This window comes from Vulpes vulpes, chromosome 2, assembly GCF_048418805.1.
Source record: "Vulpes vulpes isolate BD-2025 chromosome 2, VulVul3, whole genome shotgun sequence".
In the NCBI taxonomy this organism is placed as follows: Eukaryota; Metazoa; Chordata; class Mammalia; order Carnivora; family Canidae; genus Vulpes; species Vulpes vulpes.
In genome coordinates, this window is record NC_132781.1 from 122,193,926 (window position 1) to 122,221,390 (window position 27,465).

At 42.4% G+C, this 27,465-nt stretch overlaps 1 protein-coding gene across 13 annotated transcripts in view; it reads right to left on the reverse strand.

Moving 5' to 3' along the window:
• The window catches only part of NR3C1 (nuclear receptor subfamily 3 group C member 1), a 119,635-nt gene that overhangs the window by 13,125 nt on the left and 79,045 nt on the right, over nt 1-27,465 (reverse strand). For 5 of the 13 annotated variants that reach the window (XM_072749891.1, XM_072749893.1, XM_072749890.1 and 2 more), the window contains 4 exons: nt 15,063-15,226; nt 9,220-9,336; nt 4,130-4,408; nt 3,009-3,153 (listed from right to left, as the gene is read on the reverse strand). In XM_072749891.1, the coding sequence (XP_072605992.1) occupies nt 3,009-3,153; nt 4,130-4,408; nt 9,220-9,336; nt 15,063-15,226 (705 nt within the window). Of the gene's footprint in view, nt 1-3,008; nt 3,154-4,129; nt 4,409-9,219; nt 9,337-15,059; nt 15,227-15,305; nt 15,363-27,465 lie in introns of all 13 variants that reach the window. The other 8 variants (XM_026018359.2, XM_072749884.1, XM_026018352.2 and 5 more) reach the window with 3 other exon arrangements.

The following is a 27,465-nucleotide window of genomic DNA, read 5'->3' on the forward strand; positions in this document are numbered from 1 at the left end:
ACTTACAAAGGAAAATAGAACTATATTGCTATTAATGCTAATCCCCTACAGGTGAGATCTATGGAAGACTAAACTTGTTCCTGGGTTCACAGCATCTACAGAGACTACTGAATAAACTGAGTGTACACTGGAGAAGTGTTCTGTTGTGCATGCTGTAGATTGTTTTATTCACTTACTTTCTGCAGGGATTGGTTGGAAGCATTTAAACCAAGGTAGGTTTCCTGGCAGCATCTGAATCTGGTAGTGATGGGGTAGACCGGAAGCCATCCGGGCCAGGAAGCTTGTCTGGCTTGTTCTCTGCTACTCTGTACCAGGCTGACTAGGAATGTGAGGAGTATGTGGTGTGCCCTCTGATCCATTCTCCAGCATGTTATGCTGTTTGAAAGCCTCCAATGGCTTCTTCTTGCTCCTAGAATACAACTGAACTCTATTCCCTGACCTCCAAGCTTCTGCTTGACGTGGTCCCTGTCCCCTTCTCTGAGCTGGTATGGGAATTCCAGCCTTTGCCCTAGTTTCTTCTGCCTGCAGGGCCCCCACCTTTCGCATGGCTTGTTCTTCTGTACTGTTTGGTGTTCAGCTCCCTAGATAGGTCTTCTGTGGTCCCCAAATCTAAGTAGCATGTACTCCTTCTTCCCCTTCTCCACCCCCCACCCCCCAGTCACACTCTTATATCATGGCTCTCCACAAGAATTTCGGTTATTTATTTAATTTCCCCAGTGGAATGTTAGAAGGGGCCTCATCTTTCATGCTCACGATTACAGCTCAAGCTCCTAAAATAGTGGCTAGCACTTGGTAAGGACTCCTGTATCACCAAGAGAATACTGTGCCAGAAAATAAGTATCACCAATAGAGAAAGGATACCAACCTTAACTCAGGATTGGGCTTAGCCATGGTCTTTGGACTAGTTTTTTATGCAGCTAGCTAGCCTGATAGCAGAAAGGAGAAACGTCTACTTTAGGTAGTTCCTATTTATCCTGCCAGATAAGCGGCCTTGGAATAACCTAGGAGCAGTATAAAGTTGTGTTCTAAATCTAGAATTACCCTAGTCCTTGCAGTTTCTTTCACAATGCCTAAGAATGTCTTTAAAAATATCTGGAGCTAGTATCATCCAGTTTCTACTATAAAACACTTAAAATAATGCAAGCTTATCACATGGTAAGGCAGGCCCCTCCCTTTAACACTGCTCAAATAGATGTTTTTCTGGAACTTCTACCCATTACTTTGGGCCTGGCACACCCAACAGATATGAGTGTCTCTGTGGGCTGTCCTCCTTGCTCCCAACTCTACCTTTCTCTTTCCTCCAAACATCCTGTTTGTCAGCTGATGTAAGTTTCCATACTCTGTGCCATTCTGGACATAACTAAAGTTGTCACTCTTAATTTTAATATGACATCTAGTTCTAAACACAAACTACTGACGATGGATTGACTCATATAGGGTGCAGTGGGACTATTCTAATGGATTTAACCCCAGAGCTCATAAAGAAATCGTTTCTTATTCTGATCTTGGGTATGTCTGTGTGAGAGTGAGAACTCCTTGTTTTCACTCTCACAAAGCAGATAAGTTGTAGGCACCAAAAATTGCAATATAGGGTAGAAAAGTGATAAGAGCTAGGGATATACAACAGAGAGGTCCTACAAGGTGCTAAAAACATCATGAGTCAAAATACTTGAGGAATAACAGATCATCAGAGTGAGAATGCTCCATTTATAAAAGATAACAGTGAGAAAGAAAAAGAGGCCAGGTTCTGGGAAGCCAGAAGCCATGCTGGGGATGCACTGAATAAGCAGGGCAGAGAGAATGAGGACATCTGTATGTTGGGGAGGTACGTGATGGGATCAGACTGTATTTGGAAGGAAAAAATTGTCAACATGTTGAAGGACACACTGGAGGCAGAAAACTACTCGGGAAACAAGTGCAATGAAGTCAGGGGAAGGGATGCCTCAAATATTTCACAGATGGAAGCAAAGGTCTAGAAGACACAAGAATAGCTCCTTTACAAAATCTGAAAATTGGATTGGTTCTTTTTTTTTTTTTAATAAATTTTTTATTTATTTATGATAGTCACATAGAGAGAGAGAGAGAGAGGCAGAGACACAGGCAGAGGGAGAAGCAGGCTCCATGCACCGGGAGCCTGACATGGGATTCGATCCCGGGTCTCCAGGATCGTGCCCTGGGCCAAAGGCAGGCGGCAAACTGCTGCGCCACCCAGGGATCCCGGTTCTCTCTCCTTAAAAAAAAACTTTGCAAGTCATAAACACTGAGTGGGCCTTGTCATGCTATGAGGGTCCTTCTGTCTCTGGGCCTGTCCCTCCTAGGGTAGGCCAAGATGTCCTCATCTATAGTTGTCTCTATTGAAAGTGAGATCAATTGACCCCAGAGATGCTCACTGTATTACAAAGTACCCTTTGAGGGCAGCCCAGGTGGCTCAGCAGTTTAGTGCTGCTTTTGGCCCGGGATGTGATCCTGGAGACCCGGGATTGAGTCTTGTGTCGGGCTCCCTACATGGAGCCTGCTTCTCCCTCTCTCTGTCTCTCATGAATGAATAAATAAAATCTTTAAACAAACAAACAAAAAAACCAAAGTACCCTTTGAAGTGCCTGGTGGTTCAGTAGGTTAAGCGTCAACTCTTGATTTGGGCTCAGGTCATGGTCTCAGGTCATGGGACCAAGCCCCAACATGGGTTCTGCACTAGGCAGGGAGTCTGCTTGAGATGCTTTCCCTCTGACTCTCTTAACTCTCTAAAATGGATAAATAAATCTTAAAGAAAAAAAAAAGTACCCTTCAGTGTGTCCTGGGACAGTAATAATAATGTTCCATGTACGTTTGGCCGGCCATTAAGCATTGATAGACAACTTTATTTCAAGTTTTTTCAAGTCTGCCCAGTTTTAAGAAACCTGATAGAATTGATTGAGTCCTGAATAATCACAATAGCAGTCCATCAGGAAGACATCAGCTGGTTAAAAATACCCTATGAATACAGGGAAAATGACTCATAAATAACTTACTCATTAATAATCAGATCAGGAGCAAAACACAGCATGCTTCCACTTGATTGTCTATATGATCTCCACCCCAGGGCAAATGCCATGAGGAACATCCATGAATACTGCAGTAGGGTCATTTGGTCATCCAGGTGTAAGTTCCTGAATCCTGAATGAAGAAGAAGTAAAGCTATGAGGAAACAACACTCTACTTGTCCAAGAGAAGATCATCTCTCTGGGAACTGCCACAGACCAATGAGGACTTTAGCCTGGTTGGGGAGGGTTGGGGGATGGACCCATGACAGAGTAAGTGAAGCACCAGGGGACATGGTTCTCCTTTGTCATCTGACACGTTAAGATCAAAGCCCTCAAGTGCTTTCTAATGGCATCCAATGTAATAAAAGTTACTGTCACTTTTTTCCTGTTTACTCAGTCACTGAATTTAGTTTTAAAAGTGTCCTCTGACTGTTACACCTCTGTCCCTCTTGACAGAGTAGGAATGACAGGAGGTCAGGTTACTTCCATCTTGCTCTGTCCCTTCTCTATCAGTGAGAACATGAGGTTGTCACATCTCTGCAGCTGTAAAGTCTGGGTTGACATGAACGGTAACCTCTGCTGTTTCACATCAAGTTCTTTCCAATAGGGGGACTTTTATATCATCTTAAAAATGATATTAACTAAGACTTACATTCACAATGCATCATTTTATAATGACTTTAGAGTTAAAGTCATTCTGTTTTAGTACATCCTGACCAAGTGTCACTATACCTGATATTTTACCAATTGTACTCCTGAGTCTTAAAAGCAATACGCTGATGGAAATCTAGTGGAATTCTGAGAAGCATTATCCGTATCCTTGCCCTGGCTTTGGGTGTGAAAGGAATTTTAAGTCCCGTGACTCTACTTCTGACAGGACCTCGTCCTACCTGAAATCACTCTGCTCTGAGCAACAATCTGAAAAGCAGGGAGCAGTGTACCAGTTTTATTATAAACCCTCCACTCCTATGCTTTCTGGCCTCGCCCCTGGCTAGGCCCTAGCAATGAGGAAGAGAAAACAGGACAGGTCGTGAGACTTGGATGAGAGAGCCTCTGTTTAAGACAATACGAAGCTTTGTGCCTTCGCAGTGTCGTCTTCCGCATCTTACCTGGTATTGCCTTGGCCCATTTCACTGCTGCGATCACTTGCCGCCCACCTAACATGTTGAGTGTGGTCATGATCCGCCAAGTCGAATCTGGGACAGAGCTGTCATACCCTGCGTATAACACCTCGGGTTCAATGACCTCCAGCAGGGACACCAGGGTAGGGGTGAGCTGTGGTAACGTTGCAGGAACTATTGTTTTGTTAGCAGGATTTTCAGAAGTTTCTTGTGACGCTCCTGGAGTGGCCTGCTGAATTCCTTTTATCTTTTTCTTTGTTTTTCGAGCTGTGGGTGTTAAAAAATACACAGAAGTGAGATTTAATGGGAAGGTCTGGGTGGCAGAGTTTATTCAGGAAGTACTTTAATTTCTGAAACTACTTAGCAATTATAAAGTGACACAGAAGAAGAGAAAGCAGAGTCAAGAGGAACCCATTTGTATATGAAGCCAGGTAATTCTTCATCAGTTACACTGTACATAAAATTAAGTGTCTTTCAATATTATGCTAAAACAATCTAAACAAAGCCCTTACATAGATTCTTGCATAAATTATTTTTACATTTCACGCCAAAGTTGAAATTTTCATTGGTTAAATAAGGTAATACTTTTACTAGCATTTGAGAGAAAGAATCTAAGCTTGTAATAGCAGACTAGAAATGGGGTTTAGGGTTAATCTTAATTATGGTATGTAAGGAAGAGAGCTATACTAGGGATAACCTCACACAAAGTCCCCTTCTTCTCAGGAAAATATTAACATGACATTGCAGATCACCTGCTAGAAGCAATATTAACTCCGACAGCAGAAAAGTCCAATTTTTACATTTATATGAGGGATATTACTTGGTTCTAAAAACATTTGAGGAGATGGAAAACTTTGCATTTCTTGACATAAATTAGCAGTGGGGAATTTCCTTTTCTAAAGGGATTTATATTGATGACTCCGCAAACCAAAAGCATCCTTTCTCATATTATATACAAAGTAAAGCTATCTTCTAACTCTGACTTAGGCTGGAATGGTGTAATCAGATTACAATAGGGATCCACACTCTTGAAGTTACATGTTTTAGTAACAAATGGGAATGTTTCTTTTGTACTCTATGTGCTGCTAAAAGGAACAGAGTATTATTAAAGAGAAAGTTCTGAGATCCAAGGAAGTACAGCGAGTAGAATTTATACTAAAATTTATATGAAAGAAGACCTGCACCTGTCTCACTTATGATACAACCCATTTTGCTAAGAAAGTAAATACTAATCACCTTTTAAAATAATTATTAGATTCTTTGTCCTTCAAATGATGGAATGGTCCCATTATTGTACTCTGTGTTGAATATGGTAGTGAGAAGTTGAAGAATTGTCATGTAACATTTCAAAACACAGCAAAAGGATCATGACAGAGCTATTTATATTGTACCATGCTCTACTGAAAACACAGTATGGTGTAGCAGTAATGAGCATAAATCTGAAGCCAGCATGTTTGAATTTAAACCCTGGCTCTGTCACACAGTCGGTGGGATCTCCCTGTTATTCCCTGGGACTTAGTTGCCCTCTTCTGTAAAATGATGATAATATTCGTACCTCACTCAGAGGGTGGTTGGGAATGAAACCATTTAGAATATGTAAAAGGCTTAAAACAGTTGGTGGCAAATATTAAGTGCTACAGAGCTATCATTACCTCCACTGGTGGCAGACTACAGCATTAGAATATTTTGAATGCAGATGGTACAGGTAGATAGAGGTGTGATCAACTTTAAAAAAGGAAACACTACTGCATGTAACATAAAGGAACACTTGAGACACCAGAGGTACCGCACGGAAACCCAGATTTCAACATGATGGCAAGTACTTTATGGAGAAGGTAGACGAGAACATGCATGACCCAAATCAATATCCTGGAATAGTAAGGAACTCAGCTAACCATGACTTAATGCTCCACATGAAAACAGGGGAAAGGACAGTGATGAGCTGGTGGATTTGCAAGAATCTTCTATACTTGGTAAATAAGTAATTTCTTACTATTTTTTCTATGGTGTGAAGTGAGACAGTGAATGATTTTGAATAAAGCTCAAAATACTTACTAGAGCAAGAATGTAAGAATGTGTACTAATATGCTTTCATATAACTTAAGAAGTTGTTAACTGAATTAGTTAAGCAATCACTGTTTGTAAGCACTTTACTAAGATTTTTACTTGATAGAAAGTTCCTGATTCCTTGGAGCACAGAGATTATAGCATCTCAATTCTATAGAAGTGTTCCTGAGTCTGCAAAAGTTCCCCTCCTTTCTTAAAAAAAAAAAAAAAAAGTCTTAATTTAAAACTTAGCTTAAAAATATTAGGTATGATATCTGTTAAAAACTTCCTTGTTAAGTTCCATTTGACTCTTTACACCAAAAATAAAGCTATAATTTGGAATGATTACAATACACCTTAAAATGAAGTAGAACTTTGAGGATTACCCTTAAAAAACTGATGTGTACTCAAATGCCAGGCTCTCGAAGCACTGAGAAAGGCTGTCTTAAAATAACTCTGGAGAATCACTGGTATGGGGGCAACAGTATGGTGGAAATAGACCACTCTGATCATAAGCTACATTTATGGAGAGAATCAGGCTTTGAGAAGAGCTGAGTTGTTTTGCGACCTCATTTTGGTTCAGTCCTGAAAGGGGAGAGTCAACTCTATGGACAGACACATATCTACTCCAAATAAAGGTTTTTATCTATACAGAAATAATTAAGAACAAAAATGGGGCTTTCCCATTAAAACTTCACAAGAAAATCTCTATAAACTTATTAGATTTTTAAAAAGCCTTTCAGTTTTTCTACAATTAAAATTCAGTTATCGTGTATATGTGCTACCTAGTATCTAATACATTCTTAAGGGACAAACCAGAACTGGGTAGTACAGAAGTGGACACAGCTGAATCTGGCTAAGTTCCAAAGTGTTTTTCATAATGTAAGAATCTCAACCTCTCTGAGAAGAAGAGAAAGTATATATATTATATAGAGAGACAAGCATGTAGTGGCTCTTAACAAATGATAGTTTCTCCACTATTCTCATAGCTTATATTGACATTTTATAAAAGCATACAATGTATTTTTTTTTAAATAGTGTTTTGAAAAACTGCAGCTCCGTCTAAACTGTATGCTTAAATTTCAAGATCTGATTGGAAAGGGCAGTGATGGTATTTTGCGAACACAGAAACTCTGATGTCTCTAGCTGCCCTGGTTGTCTTCTAGTGAGGGAAGGCAGTGCAGTTGTTACTGGAGAGAGAAGTTTTATATATATATAAGTAATACAAAAATATATTAATATATATAATATATTTTTAATATATATAATAAGTTTTATATATATATAAAGAAAATGGTGGTCAGCAAAGTGGTCATAGAGTTTATATATATAAAGAAAATAGAGAGCAGCAAAAAGAAACTGAGTAAAATTGGGAATGAAATAAAGATAACAAAAAAACCCCATCCTTGTGGCACGTGAAAATGAACTATAGGAACACGTGATTCATCTCTGAGCTTCTGGAACACCTACAAGAAGATGGGCTGCTAGCACTTTCTTTAAATCAGTGCTTAAATATGCTGGCACTTTGCAGTAAAGTTGAAGCAACCTAGTCACACTTAGAAAATATTGGGTTAAGTGACTGGTGTGCCACGACTTTTTTTTTTTTTAAATATTTTATTTATTTACTCATGAGAGAGGGGGGGTGGGCAGAGGGAGAAGCAGGCTCCATGCAGGGAGTCTGATGTGGGGACTGCATCCCGGGACCCAGGGATCATGCCCTGAGCCAAAGGCAGACGCCCAACCGCTGAGCCACCCAGGTGTCCCATGACTGTCTTTAACACGGTGCATTTCATCTGTTATGTTACTGCAGTGCTGTGAAGGAGTGAAGATAACTGTGAACATGGGTTGGGGAATTAGACTCTTCACAGTCAGACCCATAAATCTATTTAATAACAGGTACACACATACAATGTGTTCTAGAGGGCACAGTGTCAGTCTCTCTTCTACTGGAAGAACCACACACTCACTCTTCTCCCTCTAACATCATGCTGTGTCCTCTGGATTACTTCTATAGTCGTTCCATTGGTCTCTCTATGCGAAATGAGCTTTTTTGACATATAAATTTGGTAATACCCCTGCCTTTTTTTTTTTTTTTTTTTTTACCTAACTCCTCCTACTCAGCTTTTCTAGACTTCCAATTCAGTGTTCCTTCTGCCAAGGGAGCTTTGCCAGCTTTCCAGGACAGAACTAGGTGACCCTGCTTGTGCTCCTGAGGCTCTAGTCTCTTCTGTCCTGTGCCATGCCATCCTGTGACTCTGCAACTTTAAATGCAGGCACTATTTCACTCGGTGTACGTCTCTGGCCTGCCTCCTTGGTGGCTTCTGGAGAAGCAAAGTGCTAGCGTCACAAGTACTAAGTGTGGGGGTTACTCCAGCACCACCACTAACTTCATGGACCTTGTATTTTCAATGAAAGCAGAATTCCAAACTCTTTTCATAGCAAAGTTTTTAAATAATGAGATAAATGTTAATTATACAACTTGTTACATAAACAGGGATATAAAACTCAAAATTTCTAACTAATTTCAAGTTTCTTCTTCACTTGAGAAAGAAAATCAAACCCAGCCAGTACCTCCTTGAGGAGTTACTTCCCCAGGCAAACTGATTATCCATCTGCATCTCTCCAGCTACAGAGCCAGGGAAAAGGTAAATGATAGGAACATGGACAGGTAAACACTTTTGACAGATAAACATTTTCAACTCTATGGAAGAGTTTGGAGGCTGCAGAAAGGGAGGAGAAAAAGCTACGAGTAATGTTGCTTCAAGTCATTATTATCTTGTTGACTTTCTTAGTATGTAGTCTGGCCCTAATGAAGGCTGTGTGTGCTATACGAACTGGTGAAAAGACTTATGCAGAATAGGAAATATTCATAAAAAATTCCTAGTTAACAAAGCAGTCATATAAAATTATGTTAGTTAAGCATATATATTGTAATAACTAAATTATTACTTTGGCTTACTTATATTTTAGAAAGGAAAAGAATGCATTTTTAAATGAATGCCAAGACCATTCCTTTCAGGCATTTACATTACCTTCCAAGTTCATCCCAGCTTGAAGACATTTCCGATAGCGGCATGCTGGACAGTTTTTTCTTCGAATCTTATCAATGATACAATCATTTCTTCCAGCACAAAGATAATTGTGTTGTCCTAGATGGAAAACAAAGGTGCTATCAAAATTTCCCAGGTTTTAAAGGATATTTTTAACGTGGAGACTTGCTGCATTTGCACAGCCTCAGACCACAGGCACCAATGAAGGAAGGTATAGTGCCCTTGCTGACATGGCCCTTACAGAGCTGTGAGCTCAGCTTACAAAAAGTCTCTTTCTTGTTCTGTTCAACAAATAAATGTAGGTATATGTAGAGAAAAGCACACAAATGGTAAGTGTAGCATCAGAGACACTTTCCTAAACTGAACACCTCCTGATGGAGAAGCAGAACACTTCCCCACCCATTGTCCCCCTGCCCCTTTCCAGATACCACCCTCCACAGCCACCTCGTTCCATCAAGCAGTTTCACAGTGATGGAGGAGGCCTATCATCACTCTCTCATTAGGAGTTCTCACTTAATGCTAAGGAGGGTTAAACAAAGAGGAAATGGCTTTTGAAATGCTCCCAGAGTCCCACCCAGAAAAAGACTCTGATTCAACATCATGCCACCATATGCAAATCCAGTGTGCCCCGTCTTCAGTTCCAGGTGACAGGTAGCACACTTACTCCTCCTGAACATGAAGGCTGCCAGCTACTAGCGAGGGGAACCACACACCTGGTAAACTCACTACCATACATGGATCCGACAGATACTTGTTCATTATTCCACATGCTTCTAGGATGTAAGAATGTCTGAATTCACCATTGACCCCAAATATTTACAACTGTTGCTGTCTAAAATCTTCTGGCACCTCGGATATAATAATGTGGTGTAAGAGGCAGAAGTGCAGTTTTTACCAGGCAAAAAAAAATTAACAGGAAAAAGACTCAAAGTCTCTGTACCCTAACCCACCCCAAAATGCACATTCTGGTAATTTTCTTTTAATCTGGTTATTGAATGTTGAAGAAAACTCTGAAGATCTGTTGGCCTGGCAAAAACTCTGAAACGATCCTCCTGCAAAGGATCAGTGCAGCTAAATGGACCCCGGGTAGATAACTCAGAGTCCATGAACCTTACCCCAGAGGGGATGGTATTTACAGGACTATAGGACATCTCTCTTCTCAAAAAGACATCTCCTTCAGGGGAAAGAGAAAAATCACCAGTATCAATTCATGAGATTGAAGATACCTCATTCTGATTTCTGGGTAAGGATTCTTTCTGCACAGGACACTCTCAGACTTGGATGGAAACATACTCTGTTCACTTCTTTAGAACAAGATAAATCACAGTGCTGTTAAGCATGTGTTTTGGGTACATGGCTAACTATCAAGTTCCATTCTTTGTGAGGAGTAGGCCACTGAGTTGACTAATGGCCTACAGTTGAGCTTTGTTCTAGCGCTGCTCTCCAATGCCAAACATCTGTGCCAGCTGTTTCAATTCCTTTCTACGTCGTGTAGGTTTTGTAGCTTTTCTGTGTGACCTAAAATGGAAGCACTAACCCAGCATTCTAACCTCTTTAAAGCAAAAGTAGGAACAGTGGATGCATCCATAGTTGGAGCAGTTAAAAATATAAAGAAGTTCTGCTCCGTAAGCATCTCCCCAAATCATTGTTCTACAGAATCTGAGCTATTGGATCTGGGGGGCATGTGAAGTTGGGCAAATCTGTTTGTGTCTTATCTATAAAGTGAGAAGTTTTGACTAGTGGTCACTATCTTACAAGACATGGACCTGGACCATTAACCGTCACTCCTGGTCAGTCCCTTTTGATAACAGTGAATCATCTTAGTTGGGAGTTCCTGTGTCTTCTACCTAATAGGAGATGTGAGAGAAAAGACTTGGAGACAGGTGGAACTTTTTAACATTGTTTTGTTTGCATTGTATTTATTTTTATGGTTAAAACCTATTTTTGGCAAGAGAGTCTGTTTTCTATTTGTGGTTGGTGTGGTAGCCAGCCTCCAAGACAGCCCCCAATGGTCCCTGCCTCCTTGTATTCACCCTCTTGTGTGTCCCTTGTCACACCCTCAGCCAAATCTGTGTGACCAATAAAATGTGGGAGAAGTCACAGTATGTCATCTCTGAGATGAAGTCATAGGGACATGATTGCTTCCATATTTCTAACTCTGTTCTGTGGATCATTTGTTCTGGGGGAGGCCAGCTGCTATGTTGAGAGCAGCCCTAGTGGAGTCCCACACAGTGAGGAACTGAAGCTCCCTGCCAAAAGCAGTGTTAACAAGTTTGGAAGTGGATCCTCCAGCCCCAGGCTGGATGTCTGCACCCCCAAATCTACAGTCTGAAGATGAGGGGCCCAGGATGGCCCTGCTCATGAGCTCCTTCCAAATTCCTGACTCAGAAACTGCAGGACATAATCAGTGCCTGCTGTTATAAGCCACTAATTTTGGCCTAATATGTTCCACAGCAATAAATAACAGTAGGCTCAGTAAAGTAGTTGTTTTTAAATTTAAAGAAACTGTGGGGGATCCCTGGGTGGCTCAGCGGTTCAGCACCTGCCTCTGGCCCAGAGCGTGATCCTGGAGACCTGGGATTGAGTCCCACGTCAGGCTCCCTGCATGGAGCCTGCTTCTCCCTCTGCCTGTGTCTCTGCCTCTCTCTCTCTCTGTGTCCCTAATGAATAAATAAATAAAATCTATTTAAAAAAAAAAAAAGAAACCGTGGTCCAGGGGCACCTGGGTGGCTCAATTGGCTAAGTGTCTGCTTTTGCTCAGGTCATGATCTCAGGATCGTGGGATAGAGCCCCACATCAGGCACTTGGTCAGTGGGGAGTCTGCTGCTCCCTCTGCTCCTCGCCCCCCCACTTGTGTTTTTTCTCTCTCTCTCAAATAAATAAATAAGATCTTCTAAAAAACAACAGTGGTCCAAGAAGAGGGCATGTTCTGGGGGTTTCTGCACTTTGTCTATCCTATTTGAAATACCTAAGTTCTAAACATGAACTCTGTGAGCCTGAGCTGCCTTCTTTACCTGCTCTCAGAAACCGTGTGGTGTGGTAGAGAGAGCACTTGTGAGCACCAGGAAGCCCTTGATGGGAATCGCAGCTCTGTTTCCCAGCTGTGTGGTCCCAGTAATGTTTATTACCCCGTCTGAGCCCTTAAATATTTCCCCATCTGCAGAGCTGCAAGGGTTGAAGGCAGTTGGGTAGAAGGCTACACATAGCACCACACGTTGTGAGCACTCAACAAATGCTCACTGGTAACTCCTGTGAGAAGGCTTTCATGTCTGTATCTTAACTCGATTATAGGAACTCCCAGATGACAAAACTTTTGTCGTCTACTCTCAGGGGGTCAGTGTAGCACTGAGGTGAAAAGCCTGTTTGCAGACAGCTAGCTGTGCTGGAATCCCAGCTGCCACTTACAGCCTCGGCCTCAGTTTCCGTCTATCAACTAAGAGCACAACAGCATCTAAGAGCTCACATAGTCCTTAATTCAGTGGTAGGATGGACATAAAACATAGTACTAGGTTCATGGTAAGTTGAGGGTAAGTGGATGCCTGTTCCCATTGTGATCTACCAGCAGAGATTACGTGTACTTCTGTGCAAAGGAGACCTAAAGGATGCTGGAAAACCGACTCCTAGAATATTGAGTTTAAAACCTCAAAATACCTATCCTTGATCTGGGTTGTAGGGTAAGTAATACATAAGTAAAACTGGTGCAAGAACAGTTGAATGTTTAGGGATTTATACTATGCAAATTTGAGGGGGGCGGGTAACTATTATTTCCAGCAGGTGCCGAAAATGGGAGTGCCAAATGTAATACAGATCTTGCAAACCACATCTCTGTAATTAGCTCAGACAGTGCTCCAAAATATGTACCTGGACTTTAGAACATTTCCATCATATCTACAAAGGAAAAGTAAAACTGCTGTGGGTCAGGTCATTGAAAGATTACAGATTTTTAGAGCTGGAAAGGACATTGGAGAAAATGAAAATCCAAATAGGATTTAGTTAACAGAGTCCGCAGTTAAACCTTTTCCTACTAATTATGTAATGGAGCCATCAGACTTAAACGCCAAATAAACATTTTGAAATGGTACAGCTAATATTCTAGGAAATTTTTTTACCGAAAAGCAAGTATAAGAATTTAATTCTAAAACAGGGGTTAAACCCAGAGGGCCATATGGCCTGCTGTGGTATTTTACTGGGGAGTTATGTTTAACTTTTTTTTTTTCCCCAATTTTTAAAGGGCACTGGATGCTTTTAGGTAAGCTTGCACTGACATCAGTGCGTGCCTGCCTTGCCCCAAATGTCTTCTCTTTGCCAGAATGACACAGACTTGGTCCCTGTAAGCATTTGAATTTTTAGTTCTGTTTTAAAGAATTTTTCATTCTCCTCCATTTTAACTAATATTTTTTTTGAAATATTCATTCTTTCTTCTAAGGTTCCATGGTCTTATTCTGAATTTCAGACATCAATTTGTCAGTATTACTGTAATACTGTATTACTGCTATCACTGCATTTGTATCATGGAAATAACTCCTGAGTTAATAAAGTGCTGAAGTAAATAAAGTGAGGAGAAGAACAGGCTTCACTGTCTTGGGTCTGTGGTGGATAATGTCTGCTTCTGTCAGAGGCATTGTACCAGGGAGGGGTGGGCTTTCCCTGTGACTCCTCCATAGGACCAGGCAGCTCCTGACTGGTCAGAGCCTGCATCCCTGCGCTCCATGTGGGGTAAACAGGAGTAATTTTATAGTTTGCTCATGTATTACAAACTAATCCAGACAAAAGAAAGTGACTCATCTAATTCTTAAGGATATGCAAACAGAACTCTAGGCAAATAATAATCCTTCTCATACTGTGAATGGATAGATAATTGCACTTCTTTAAAAATTAATCTAATCAGAGCTTTAGGTAATGCATTCAGGCCACACTGCCTTCAACCTGCTTTACAAAGAACTAAATAAAGCACATGATTTTTTCTCCCAAGACAATTTGCTGGTAAGATGAGGAAAATTTTAGAGTAACTTCCAATAATAGTTTGCTATGGAATGAATTTCTCTTTCTTGAAGGAGTTGATGTTACTGCCCTTGTCAGCGGGCTGAATCTGTAACAAGGGTAAAGTTCATTTTAATATAATATTCATATAGTGAAATCAGCTCCTCTGAAATACCTTCTTGACCTCCTGAGGCAGTTCTCCATATTTTAACCTCTGTACCTGTAAACTGTTAACTCATCCTTCACTTCAAGTAGACCGTGACCACCCAGAGGGCAGGGACCAGCTCTTAATGCTGAATAAGATACCTGGCTCAATAGGGGGGGGGAAAAAAACCATCCAGATACTTTTCCCCCTCATAGTTCTATCACTCATTTCTGTCACACTGGAAGAGTTGGGGGTTTTGTTTTTTACTTTTTAAAATTTAAATTCAATTTGCCAACATCTAGTATAACACCCAGTGATCATCCCATCAAGTGCCCTCCTCAGTGCCCATCACCCAGCTACCCCACCCACCTCCAATTACTTGATGGGAGTTAAAGTTCATGATTCTGGGACAATTAACATGATGTTACCCCCACCCCCAGCCCCCGAAACTAACACCACCATTTCACAGGACAGCCGTCTCTTACGTTTTACCTTCTGTTCTCTGATCAAACTCCCTCCCCTGAATGTATACTTTCATAATTTATTCTAGTTCTACTGGTGATGCTTTTTAAAACCTCCTTCCCGCTGGAAGGCCTAGGAGCCACCCCCCAAGCCACCTGCCTTTCTGGCTGTGCACCCATTAAGGGGGTTTGCATATAACAGAAACTTCAAAAATAAAACTCTTCAAAACACACACTACCTTCCACCGCTCTTTTGAAGAACACTTTGCAGCTTCCACAAGTCAAGACCCCGTAATGACACCCCGAGGCCTCGTCAGAACACACGAGGCAGAGTTTGGGAGGTGGTCCCGTTGCCGCTGAGGAGCTGGATGGAGGAGAGCTGACATCTGGTCTCATTCCAGGGCTGGAGGAGGAAGACAAGCAGGATTAGGATTTAACTGTTGTGATTGTCCGCCAAAAAGAGCAAAATACTCTTCTCTTACCTTCCCACTGGCCAGTGAGCATGGGCTTGGCGTCCTAGCAGGCCCACAACCGCCAGCCTGAATACATTCAAATAATGTGTTATTCTTCTTTAAGACAACATGAAAAAGAAATGACTTCACTCCTAAGTATTCCCTAAAAAGAAGGGCAAAAATGAGCTTTACCTAGAAATGCTGATTTTCAGTGGCTAAGGGCGGGTTTGTGTCCCTAATGCCCTTCAGGAAAGTGTCCTGTGCATGCAGGATCCTTTGCCCCTTGTAGGCGTGCAGCTGGCAAGTCCGGCTCCCCGTCAGCCCCACATCTACCGCTGGGACCAAGACGCAGTGTACACTCATCTGCTCAGAAGGACACCCCCTACTGCTGCCACTGCTTAGGACATTAATTTTTGGTTTTTCAGATCTCGTGCAGGCATCTTCCTAAATCTAGTGGAGTCAGGACAGCTGTACCTGCGGGCTCCCCTCAAGTCCTGGCCTCTTCCACGGTGTGGGTCTGGGTCTGGGTCTGGCCTTGAGGCCTACGGAGGGCTGACGGGAGACATTACCACCTCCCACCCTCAGCCAGGCTCTGGGCGGGGAGGACTGTGTTTCTGCCCTCCCCACTCGTGGAAGGCACGGCCTCAAGAAAAAGGAGCCAAAGGGGGCATCTGCTCCTCCCAGTTCTCGTTTCCCCTTTTGAGGACTGCTCAGCACACTGCTGTCCTGGTGTTGAAAGATCCTCTGTTCCTAATTTGTTCTGAAGATCTGCAACAAGCCCCAAAGCACCCCTCAATTCTATCCTCAAAGGAAGCCACTGCACCTTGCCAGTCCTGTTCTGTTGGTCTAAGAGGCTTCTGTCAAACGGACGGGGTTCCCACCACTCCCCTTCTGGGGATAGGCCTCAGGGTTCCACACAGGCCTCTGGACACTGTCCACAACTTCTGGAGACTTCTCTATCACAAGCTGTCGTCTCCCTGCTGATCTGAGGGAGCGGATGGAGCACCCACTGACAGCCCACAAGGGGAGAGAGTAACCCGAAATGACTGTTCTAGGCCTGGCGTAAGCAGCCTGTGATGAATGGAAACTCGTGACTAATGTAGAGGAGCTGCTCGGGCCAGGCTTTCACAGAGAAGGAAGAAGGTCTCAGAACGAGTGAAGAGAGCAATGTGTCAGGGAAGCAAAACTTCCTTGGCTTAAGTCCTGAAGATGCTCCTATTCCTGCTCAGCCCATCTCTGTCATCTGACATCTATTTTTAGGGACCAACAAGTTGTTTATGGAAAAGGAATGTAATATTTAAAGATCTGAACGGTTGCTTCTGTACTGTTTCCTCAACCCATTGTATACATTTGTATACCTTACACACAAATACATATGTATATTATACAATTAAATTTTTTTTTACAATAGTGCTTTGTAATAGAGACATACCAGAGTGATCAGATCCAGACCATCAGACAGCAAAAATGTATTGCAATACAGCAGCAAGTCAAATGACTTAGTTGGCTTCCTAGGGCATATTAAAGTCATATGTATACTATCTTCTAGTCTATTAAAAGTGTGCAAGAGCTTTATGTCTAAAAATGTACTGTGTATACCTTAATTTAAAAATACCTCATTGCTAAAAAAATGCTAATCATCTGAGTTTTTTCAGCGCATCATAATCACAGCTCACCATAACAACCATAATAAAGAAAAAAATCTGAAATACTGAGAATTACCAAAGTGTGACAAAGAGTTACATAATGAGCAGATGCTGTTGGAAAAATGGCACTGATAGGCTTGCTTGACTTCATGGTTTTGTTTTTTTTTTTTGTTTTTTTTTTTTACACAAACCATACATTTGTCCCAAACCTAGGCGCAATAAAGCAGAGCTCCATAGAACACGGTATACCTGTACTTTGTAGCTGTGAAACACTCTCATGAAAAAATCTCGTCTAGCCTCTCGTGAGCCCTGGTGAAGGATGCATCACCTTAAGAGGCCACAAGCTAGAAGGAGGGGGGTTACAGGGCCTATTTGCAGTCATACCGACATGCTTCATATCCGTGCCCTACCTACTGAAAAGCCCATGTGAATACACAGAAAATCTGGCACATCATTTCTTTTTTTTTCTTAAGATTTTTATTTATTCACGAGAGAGAGAGGCAGAGACACAGGCAGAGGGAGAAGCAGGCTGCATGCAGGGAGCCCGACGTGGGACTTGATCCTGAGTCTCCAGCATCACTCCCTGGGCTGAAGGCAGCACTAAACCACTGAGCCACCCGGGCTGCCCTGGCACATCATTTCTGCACTAAGCAAGCACACCACAGATGTTCCTTCTTTGCTGTTTCATGAAAACTGGAGATTTTATGAAAAAGCATTATGTAAGTATTATGTAATGGAAAACAGTATTAAGCCTAAACCCCAGGATGCTGTTCTCAAATTCTAGCTTATAAATTAGAGCACGTGCACAATGGGCCACTGAGCCCCGAGCTTCCGACGGCACCGGGGAAAGGGAAAATGAGATAACAAAGGCCCTGATGCAAGTGGAGCTAGGAATGGGTCATTCTGGCCAGCCTCGGCGTCCCCTCAGTCCTGTTCCACTACAGCATGTAAGGGCAGAGTATGTGGAAAACTGCCACGTGCAGCACAGATATTAGTGGAAGAAATGCGTTTCTGTCACACAGACAGGAGGACGGGCATGGCCCGTGATGAACACCACTGGGAAACATGGACGAGGCCTCCATGGGATGCAACTCCAGGCGTGACCCGATGATACTGCTCCAGGGCTGGGGCCCACCTAAGAGTCTGGGACTACAAACAAACCTCTTGGAATCACCATCTTTGGATAAGGGTACATGGCAAATACATGACACGAAAATGAAAATGCACGTAAGAACTCGAGTGTGCATGACTCCCTTCTGAACAGGAAAGCGAACACATACTGGGTCTTTGATGGGTGACTCTGCGCTGACAGCTATGCCAGACATCCTGCAGATCCTGACGGGTTCTCTGATAGACTATGTCCATGGGGCTTCCGTTTGGGTGAAAACTCCTAGGAACAAAATGCCTTATTCCAAGTGGATACTCGAGTGCTGTTGCCCATTTACGGTGGAGAGTATGCTCAACACCAGCTCAGTCCTGAGGCCCCAGGGTTTACATTAGACTTGGGGGGGCGGGGAGAGAGAGAAAGAGAGAGAGAGCGAGCACACACACACACACACACAAAGCTGGATTTTTCCTCTTGTGTTCTCCTGCAGGAAAAACAAGTGATGAGAGGAGGTGCATGGACGGATGGTGAGAACTAATCACATCTTAAGGTGCACCTTTCATTTAGCCCATGCTCACAAAACCTGACCAGCAGGCACTGTGACCGTACAGAGGTCACATCACACACGTAAGTGGTGCTGTGGGTGAAACACGTCCCTGAAATTATGAACCTTGAAACTTGGTAAATGTTTTTTTTTAATCTACCCCCTCTGTCATGGGACTACCTGGAGGACCTCAGGTAAGGGCAAATACTATAAACGCCTTTCCCTGTGAGCCAGGGGACGGTTAATGGTCCTCCAGGAGCTTAGTTAGTTCAGGGAATGGTAGATATTCTTTGTGATTCTACCTCAAAATACGATGTGATTCTACCCCAAAATACAACATTTTGGTTTTTTATTTTTTATTTATTTATTTTTAAAGATTTTATTTATTGATTGATGAGAGACAGAGAGAGAAAGAGGCAGAGACACAGGCAGAGGGAGGAGCAGGCTCCATGCGGGGAGCCCGACGTGGGACTCGATCCTGGGACTCCAGGATCATGCCCCTGGCTGAAGGTGGCGCTAAACTGCTGAGCCACCCGGGCTGCCTGACATTTTGGTTTTTTAAAGGTTAGTGCTGCTGTGTGGAATCTGAAACCCTATCTATGAACTTTTTGTAACATGGTTACATTAAATAATCCACTGGTCTGTCTTGCACTTTGAACGGATCTTTTCCCCATGCATGATTTTGTACTGTCATGCGTTAGTCATTTGGAAAATATTGGTTCACTGAGTTAGGCAGATTTTCCAAATGTTGACACAGTTCATTAAACAATATAAGAGTCACATCTGTCAAGCTCACAGTGGCAGATAGAAATCTTTCAAAGTCCTAAATTTTGTTTGAAAGCTCACAGTTTTATAGACTGGCAACAATTCCTATCAGTTGTCTTTCTTGAAGTGATAGCCTCACTTCAGTCATTTTTTAGAAAACCTCTGCAAACACTCAAGGCTAAAAACCATAGTTTGTTTATGGTATGTCATGAAAAAGGTGACTGTTCATTGTACAACATAAACAATCTTACACCTCCTCCTCTGACACAAGGCTACGTGCTCTGTGCAGCCTACGTGCGTAGTAATCTTTCTGCTTTGTCACAAATAGATCATAAGGGGACATTGTCCAAAATGGAGATTTAAGAGACTTAGTAATATTTTGCTTCCTCAAGGATATTCTTAAGTGGAATTGGCTTTAACTGTGAGTGCATGGCAGTGAATACAGTGACCACTGTACCCTAGGATGCCAGTAGTATTACTCATCGTTGCTTTTGTACCACCAATGCAAGTGTCAACACAGTGAAAAAGGCAAATAAAGACTGTGTATTATCATGAATGTATTTCTGAAAAGATCCTGGGGACTCCCCGGGGTCTGTGGACTACACAGGGAGAACTGCTGTTACAGAGAATAGTGAGGACTCCAAGGCAGGCTAGAATTCATATCCTAACTGCAATGTAGTAGCTTGGTGACCTTTTCATCTCTGACAATCTCAACTGCCCAACTTCTAAATGGGGACTGTAATGCACCTGGCAGAATGATCCAGTCTTGCTTACTGACTTAGCGCCTTTCTCCCCAAAGACAAAGGAACAGGAACGATAAACATTACAAACCCAAATGGTGGTGTTGGTTGGTTTAGCCTTCAAGTTAAGTGAATTAAATCAACATTTTTTTTTTATTTAGAGGAAAAAAAAAGCAAAAAAAAAAGCAAAAATAGTATGACCTCAGAAAACATTTTTTCCCCAATTACCATGGGAAACAATAATCCCGAAAATAAAGCTATTCCAACTGGATTTTTACCAACTACACACGGAACAGGTGTCTTCTCATGGGCTTACCGGTTTTTGTCAAAATACTATAAACCAGTGGTTCTCGTTTGGGAGCAGTTTTGCTCCCTGGGGAAGGGAAAGGAAGGAAGGGTGGGGGGGGGGGGGGGACACTTGGCAATGGGTGGAGACATTTTTGATTGTCACTACTGGGGAAATGCTACTGACATCTAGTGAGAAGAGATCAGAGTGCTGCTCAGCATCCCACAGTGTGCAGGACAATCCTTCACAACAAAGAATTACCCAGCTTCAAATGACAATAATGCTGAGGTTAAGAATCCTCTGCCATAAAGCTTTCAGCAACATAGAGAAAAGAAATTTTCACCAAGGACCAGAAACATTTTAAAACCTTTTAACTATCTTTAAGTGGAACAAATACCCTATAGAAGCAGCCTTATTCTTTGATTCAAAACAAGTCCGGAAAGGTATTCAAAACAGAGCTAACACCAGAGACTATACAGACAGGCCTAGTGATTAATTTATTTGTCCCTCTAGCACTAGTCCTAAAAGGTGGTTTTTACACACCAAAGTCTCCTGCATTTTTCTTATCTTTTTTCATTAGGAAGAATGTAAATATTCCAACTGAACACACACCAGGTGATGACATTTTCTGACTGCCCATTTATCCCTGCATTAGCTAAAGGATTACTGATTTGTCTGATAATGAGCTATGGAATAGTTTTCAAATCAAAAAGAAAAACTGTCTGCAGGAAGGCTTTCATGATCTTTCTGTGAAATGGTTTTGAGCGACACATTTTGTTTTCTTGTGACCTGAAGAAACACCGATGATTCCCTTTGCGTTTGTTGAGAGGGTTCTACTGGTTTTAACTTCAGGTGTGTATTAAGACAGTTCCTCCAAACTATGCATCCTTTATGCACACTCATGCTGGAGAGAAGGTTAGAGCAACAAAATTATACTGTAATAAGGCAGGACCATTTTCAGTAAAGGATGCTTGAAGGAGAAAATGCCTTTTTCACACCTTTGAGACACCAATGGCCTGTCACTTAGTGTTTCTGGGCTTAGCTGCAGTCTGTAAAATGAAGGTCTTCCATCAGTAAACTCCAAGAGCTTGCCCAGATTTCCCCAGGGGGGCTGTGGGGGTATGGTAGGGAAGAATACAGTGGGTCTGCAAAAAGTTTCTTTGGCCCTCTGTATTTATTTATATGAAGAGAGAATATGGTCACCTTATCTATGCTGCTTCTTTAAGTCTGATCTAACATGTTTCACAGAAGAAATGTATTTCTCTTTGGGAGGATCAGTCCTGTCTGGTCACTGTGTTAGGTAACTTGAAACCATAGGCTGCCTGTTCTCGACTCTGTTCCCTGCAATGGGAGTACATGAATTTTAACTACTAATGATGTGATGGAGTAAGGATATGTGTTTCTCACTTCTTAAAGAGCACACAGGGATAATGATGGTCTGGTACATACGGAATTAGGACTGTGACATCTTCAAAGAATTCCAGAACAGGTGTGACACAGTGGTATGCTGTGCATATCATACTGTGTATCCAAGGTTGAAGCTGATGGCTGTGGACCTGTGTTTTTGAGCTCGAATCTCACTTGTCATGTTTTCCATCTTTTCATGATTTGGGTTTTCTAACATACCAATGTATATGCAGTTTGGATTTTATTTTTGGGGAGTTGGGTGCCACTCAGATTGGTTAAGCTACAGTGGTATTCAGTAGGGACCTGACAATGAAGGTCCACAACTGAAGGCCACTGTTTTTATAATTATCTGTGGTCTAACTGTAAGCTTGAGTTTAGGCCCGTACCAGCATCTTTGGGAGTCATTCTGGGTTTCAGTCACATATGTCCAGTTTGCAAGATTAAGTAGACTTTATCAGCTATGGTTTAAGTTGGGTTTGTAGTTTAATTTAGAATTATGTGATTTTCTTTTTTTAAATTTTTTAAAAATTTATTTATGATAGTCAGAGAGAGAGAGAGAGAGAGAGAGAGAGAGAGAGAGAGGCAGAGACACAGGCAGAGGGAGAAGCAGGCTCCATGCACCGGGAGCCCGACGTGGGATTTGATCCCGGGTCTCCAGGATCGCGCCCTGGGCCAAAGGCAGGCGCTAAACCGCTGCGCCACCCAGGGATCCCCTAGAATTGTGTTAAATCAATGGTTTGTGTTGGACTTCATTTTACATTAGTCTGAAGTGAACTATTTTTGAATTCCAGAATTTTGAACATTTACTATAATTTGTAATAGAATTGCTGTGAAATACTTGAATAGAGACGCTAAGAAAACCAAATACTGCTCACTTCCCATCTACAAAAGGAATGCATTTCTAAATATTCCATACTTAGAAGGACATGAACTCCTTGCTCTGTACTTAGTAAGTTGTGCTTAAATGCAGACATTGTGCCAATTTCGACCCTTTTTCCACTCCCTGGAACTTGGTCACGTTACCTTTTCCTTCTTGTCCACTGTGACTGCAACCATCCTAATGCATGCCTTCACTCCTGCCTTCACCACGATGGTGGTGTATACTTAGTAGGCCTCCTGACTCTCCTGGCTGCTCCTTCCATTCCTCCCCACACACTGCTAAAACTGCTTCTGTCCAGCACGAGTCTTTTAATAAACTCTCTGGGAATCCTCCACTATATATAATTCACTATATATAGTTCAAGCCCATGAGGGTCCACATTCTGGCTCTTGTTTCTTTCTCCAATTGTAGTTCTTCCCTACTTCTCTACACAAACCGTGTAGTTCATCACTTAGGGATCCTGCTTTCTATAAATATTTATGAAGTGACTACTGTGTGCTACATGTTTCCAGGAGTATTATGCTAAGATCTGTTCTCCCAGCCTGGAGTGTCCACCATGGCTTTTTGGTTCCATGACCACCTCTAGACCCCATTTAATATTGCCATGTAGCACTTTACATAGTGATCCTAGGATACCTTCAGATGGAGGTTTCTGTCAGTAATTCCTTTTACATAAGATCCATGGCTTAGGCCTGTTTTTATTTCCAGCAGCTCTTACGGTGTCCAACAGATGTTACTGTATTTAGTTTATTTATACATTACATCCTTATCCATTCTGCAAAAGAATGTAAGGCAGCTACATTCATGGTAATCTCAAACATGGTAGATGTTTGAGATTATACCTGGGCTGGAGGTATCAATCACCTGAGTACTACTAGGAACTACTGTGGAAGCTCTTTCTTTATATACATCATCCCCTGTAATCTATTCCATGAACCTATGAGGAGAGTCCTGTGCTGTTTTTGAGATTTAGAGAAGGTGGCTTGCCTAAGGTAACATTGTAAGTAGCAAAGGGAGGTTTCAAACCCAGGTCTTTCTTGCCAACAAAAACAGTGTTCTTATCTGATATTCCACCTCTCTCACAAAGATAAAGCAGCAAAACTGAGAAGCTGAGGTAGATCTCGGTCTTCTCTGTGAGGTACCAAGACTGCCTACTTTGGAGGCTGAGGTCTGACAGCTCCCTGATACCCAACACAAGGTAGCAAATTCCCTGTGCGTGCTTCCAGCCAGGGTCTGCAAATCAACATTTCTGCCCAAGTAACAGTTGCCCAAACAGGTCAAATGGGTAGAAACCGTTGCCTTAAAATTGTGCAACAGTCTGTACATTGAGCTAAATTTTCAAATGACCCACACTAACTAATGATCATCTCATCCTACACAATTACCACAATTCCTGAATCCCTACAAAGACGTGTTTGTAAAATAAAACAAATTCAGAGCAGCTGTGTTCTTATTCATATTTGTATTAGTATAAGGGAAGGAACAAAACCCTCAGAACCACCCCCAGCTTGATCTATGGCCACATGCTTCCTCCCTTACCTTAGTCCAAAGGCAAGGATAGATTCTTCATTTCTCAGATCTTTAAATTAGTGTGAAAACTTCCTGGTTTCTCTATCATGCCAATCTACCAGATGAGAGGATTTTTTTTGTTTTGTTGTGTGGTTCATTTGTTTCTGATTTTTGCTATATACATACCCCTCAGGTTCTTTTTTAAAAATTTTTATTTATTTATTCATGAGACACAGGCAGAGGAAGAGGCAGGCTCCATGCAGGGAGCTCGACATGGTACTCGATCCCGGGTCTCCAGGATCACGCCCTGGGCTGAATGCAGCGCTAAATCGCGGAGCCACCAGGCTGCCCCACTACCCCTCAGGTTCTTGTGATGAGGGATATTTCACATCCTGGTTTCTCTTTTTAAGAGATTTTATTTATTTATTCATGAGAGACACAGAGAAGGAGAGACACAAGCAGAGGGAGAAGCAGGCTCCCTGTGGGGAGCCTGATGTGAGACTTGATCCCAGGACCCTGGGGATCATGCCCTGAGCTGAAGGCAAATGCTTAACCACTGAGCCACACGCCCTAGTTTTTAAATATCCACTGGAACAATTTAAAGGAACAATTTTAAGGACTGAATCAATAGTGAAAAGAATGGGAAACCTGTCCCTTGAGGATGAAAGGAAGAAGAAAGAAGCCTTTAAGATGTAAAAGTTACTTAGTGGACATCTGCAATCCAGGCAGGCAGATGAAGAACTGGAAGACAAAGGTTTTTAGGAGGTGAGACAAAACACTCCCATCATAGTCATAATCCTATTATAAACTAGTTGATGGATATCAAGGTACTTTAATAAATACATTTCCTCAAATAATCGCTCCTACTAGTCCAGTTTACTGATGACAGTTAAGCCACCTGTTTGCTCAGAGCATGAGCACAGCTTGGATCTGAATTCAGGACTGCCTTATTCCAAAATCTATGCTCCTCACCTTCCAAACTGTGTTGCCTGGCAGGGACCTGCAGGGTAATATCCATTCAAGCTGGAGAGTGGCTTTTAAAATCTTGTGTGAGTCACTAAGTAGGCAGTCTTGAGGTAAAGTTAGACATTAAAAACAATTTCTGCTTTTCTCTCTTCTATCATTAGTATCACAATAGAATGAAAACTGCCCATAATTAAGAGCCTTGAGAGGTGGGAGGAACAGGGGGATCCTGGGCTTACTCCCTCCCATGGACACACCAAGATCTGCAACTACAAGTGGAGCAATCATCTCACAATGAACCAAGGACTAGCATTAAAACTCATATACTCTGAAGGATATTAGAGAGCCCAACTGAGCTGTGCAGGAAGGGCAGAGACAGTCTGGTCACAACCCACACGCCTGGAGGGGGAGGCCCACAAGTGGGAGGGATACAATATCATAACCCCAGAGGTCCTCACTGAGGAAGGAAGGCTCTGAACCTCACATTGGGCTCCACTGCCCAGGTCAATGGCACCAATAATGACAGGTTTTAAAAAGCAACAGGGGCTTATAGCCAAGAGAGCCAGAGGCAGCAGGAAGTGGGGACTGTACTCTTCCAGGGTGTGCATGCCCTCTCCCTCCTGTGGAGGCCTGGTGCAGAGGCAGCAGTTTGAAAAGCACCTGGGCTAAACGTGAAGGAAGTACACTCACTGCTGTAGGGTGTGTGCCAGAGGGGCAGGGATCACTTGGGGCATTCCCCGGGGACAGCAGCCCCGGCGGCAGCATTCTGTACTTGCCGCTTCTAGCTAGCTGCACTAGCACTGGTGGGCACCACTTCTAACATTTTCTCTCTCTTGTGCTAGCGCTGTATCTGGCCCAAGTGTTTCCCCATGAATTCGCCCCAACCAACCAACTGGAGCCCCTCCTGAGTGGCTTACCACCTCATCTGTCCCACAGGTACCACAGCCCCTGCTAAGCACCCTGCCATGGGATGCCAGCCCAGCAAACTAAAACACCTACAACAGATGCAGCCAGTTAAGCAGGAGGCCCGCCCTGCTCCCTCTCCCCCACCCCAGCTGGGCCATACAGTTGCAACTGGGCATTGAAGTCAGCTCCTGCAGCCAGCCCTACACACATTAGTGGGAGTCCATATGAATCAAGACCTACCACAAAGGGGGGGTGTGTACAGCCCACCCAGGGGTCACTCCTTGGGCACCTGATGGGGTGACGAGGGCATTTTACATTACTGCACTCCATATGACACCTCCTGCATAAAGCCACTCCTTCAAGACTAATAGATGTACCTTATCTACTACCACATAGAAACAGAGAGCTAGGCAAAATGAGGAGGCAAAAGTATGATGCAGATGAAAGAATAAGACAGAAACTCAGGGGGGGGGGGGGGAACCCACCTAAGTGAAACAAAGATAGGCAACCTACCAGATAAGGAATTATAAGTATGCTTATGAAAATGTTAACTGAATTCAGGAGAAAAATGGATCAACACAGTGAGAATTTCAACAAAGAAATATGAAAAACCAGAGCTGAAGAATACGAGAAGTGAAAAATATACTAGAAGGAATCAACAGCAGATGAAACGATGCACAAGAAGGGATCAGTGAACCTGGAAGAAAGGTTAGTGGAAATCACCCAGTCGAAACAGCAGAGAAAAAAAAAAAATTAAAACCCGAGCAAAGTTTAAGACTATCCTCTGGGACAATGTCAAGCATGCTAACATTTGCATTGTAGGGGGTCCTAGAAGGAGAAGAGAGAGACAGGAAACCCATTTGAGGAAATAATGGCTGAAAACTTCCTTAACCTGGTGAAAGAAATATAGAAGTCCAGGAAACAGAGAATCCCAGGTAAGGTGGGCCCAAAGAGACCCATCCACATACATGATAGAGGATCTTCAAAACAGCAAGGAGAAAACTTGTTCCATACAAAGGAACCCGTATAAGACTAACAGATTTTTCAGCAGAAACTTTACAGGCTGGAAGGGAGTGGTATTGATATATTCAAAGTACTAAAAGGAAAAAACACACAACCAAGGATACTCTTTCTACCTGGCAAGACTTTCATTCCAAATTGAAAGGGAAATAAGGAGTTTCCCAGACAAACAGAAGCTGAAGACATATTCATCGACACAAAACCGGCCTTACAAGAAATGTTAAAGGGCCTTCCTTAAATGGAAAAGAAAAAGTCTTTATTTAGAAATAAGGCAATTATGGAAAAAAAAAAACCCTCTGGTAAAGGTAGTGGATCATTTCTGTCTAGGTGATCATAGTTGTATGAAACTAGAATTATAAGAAAATTGTTGTTCAGCCAAACCCATGAAGGCTGAACAACATGCTATTCAACAACCAATG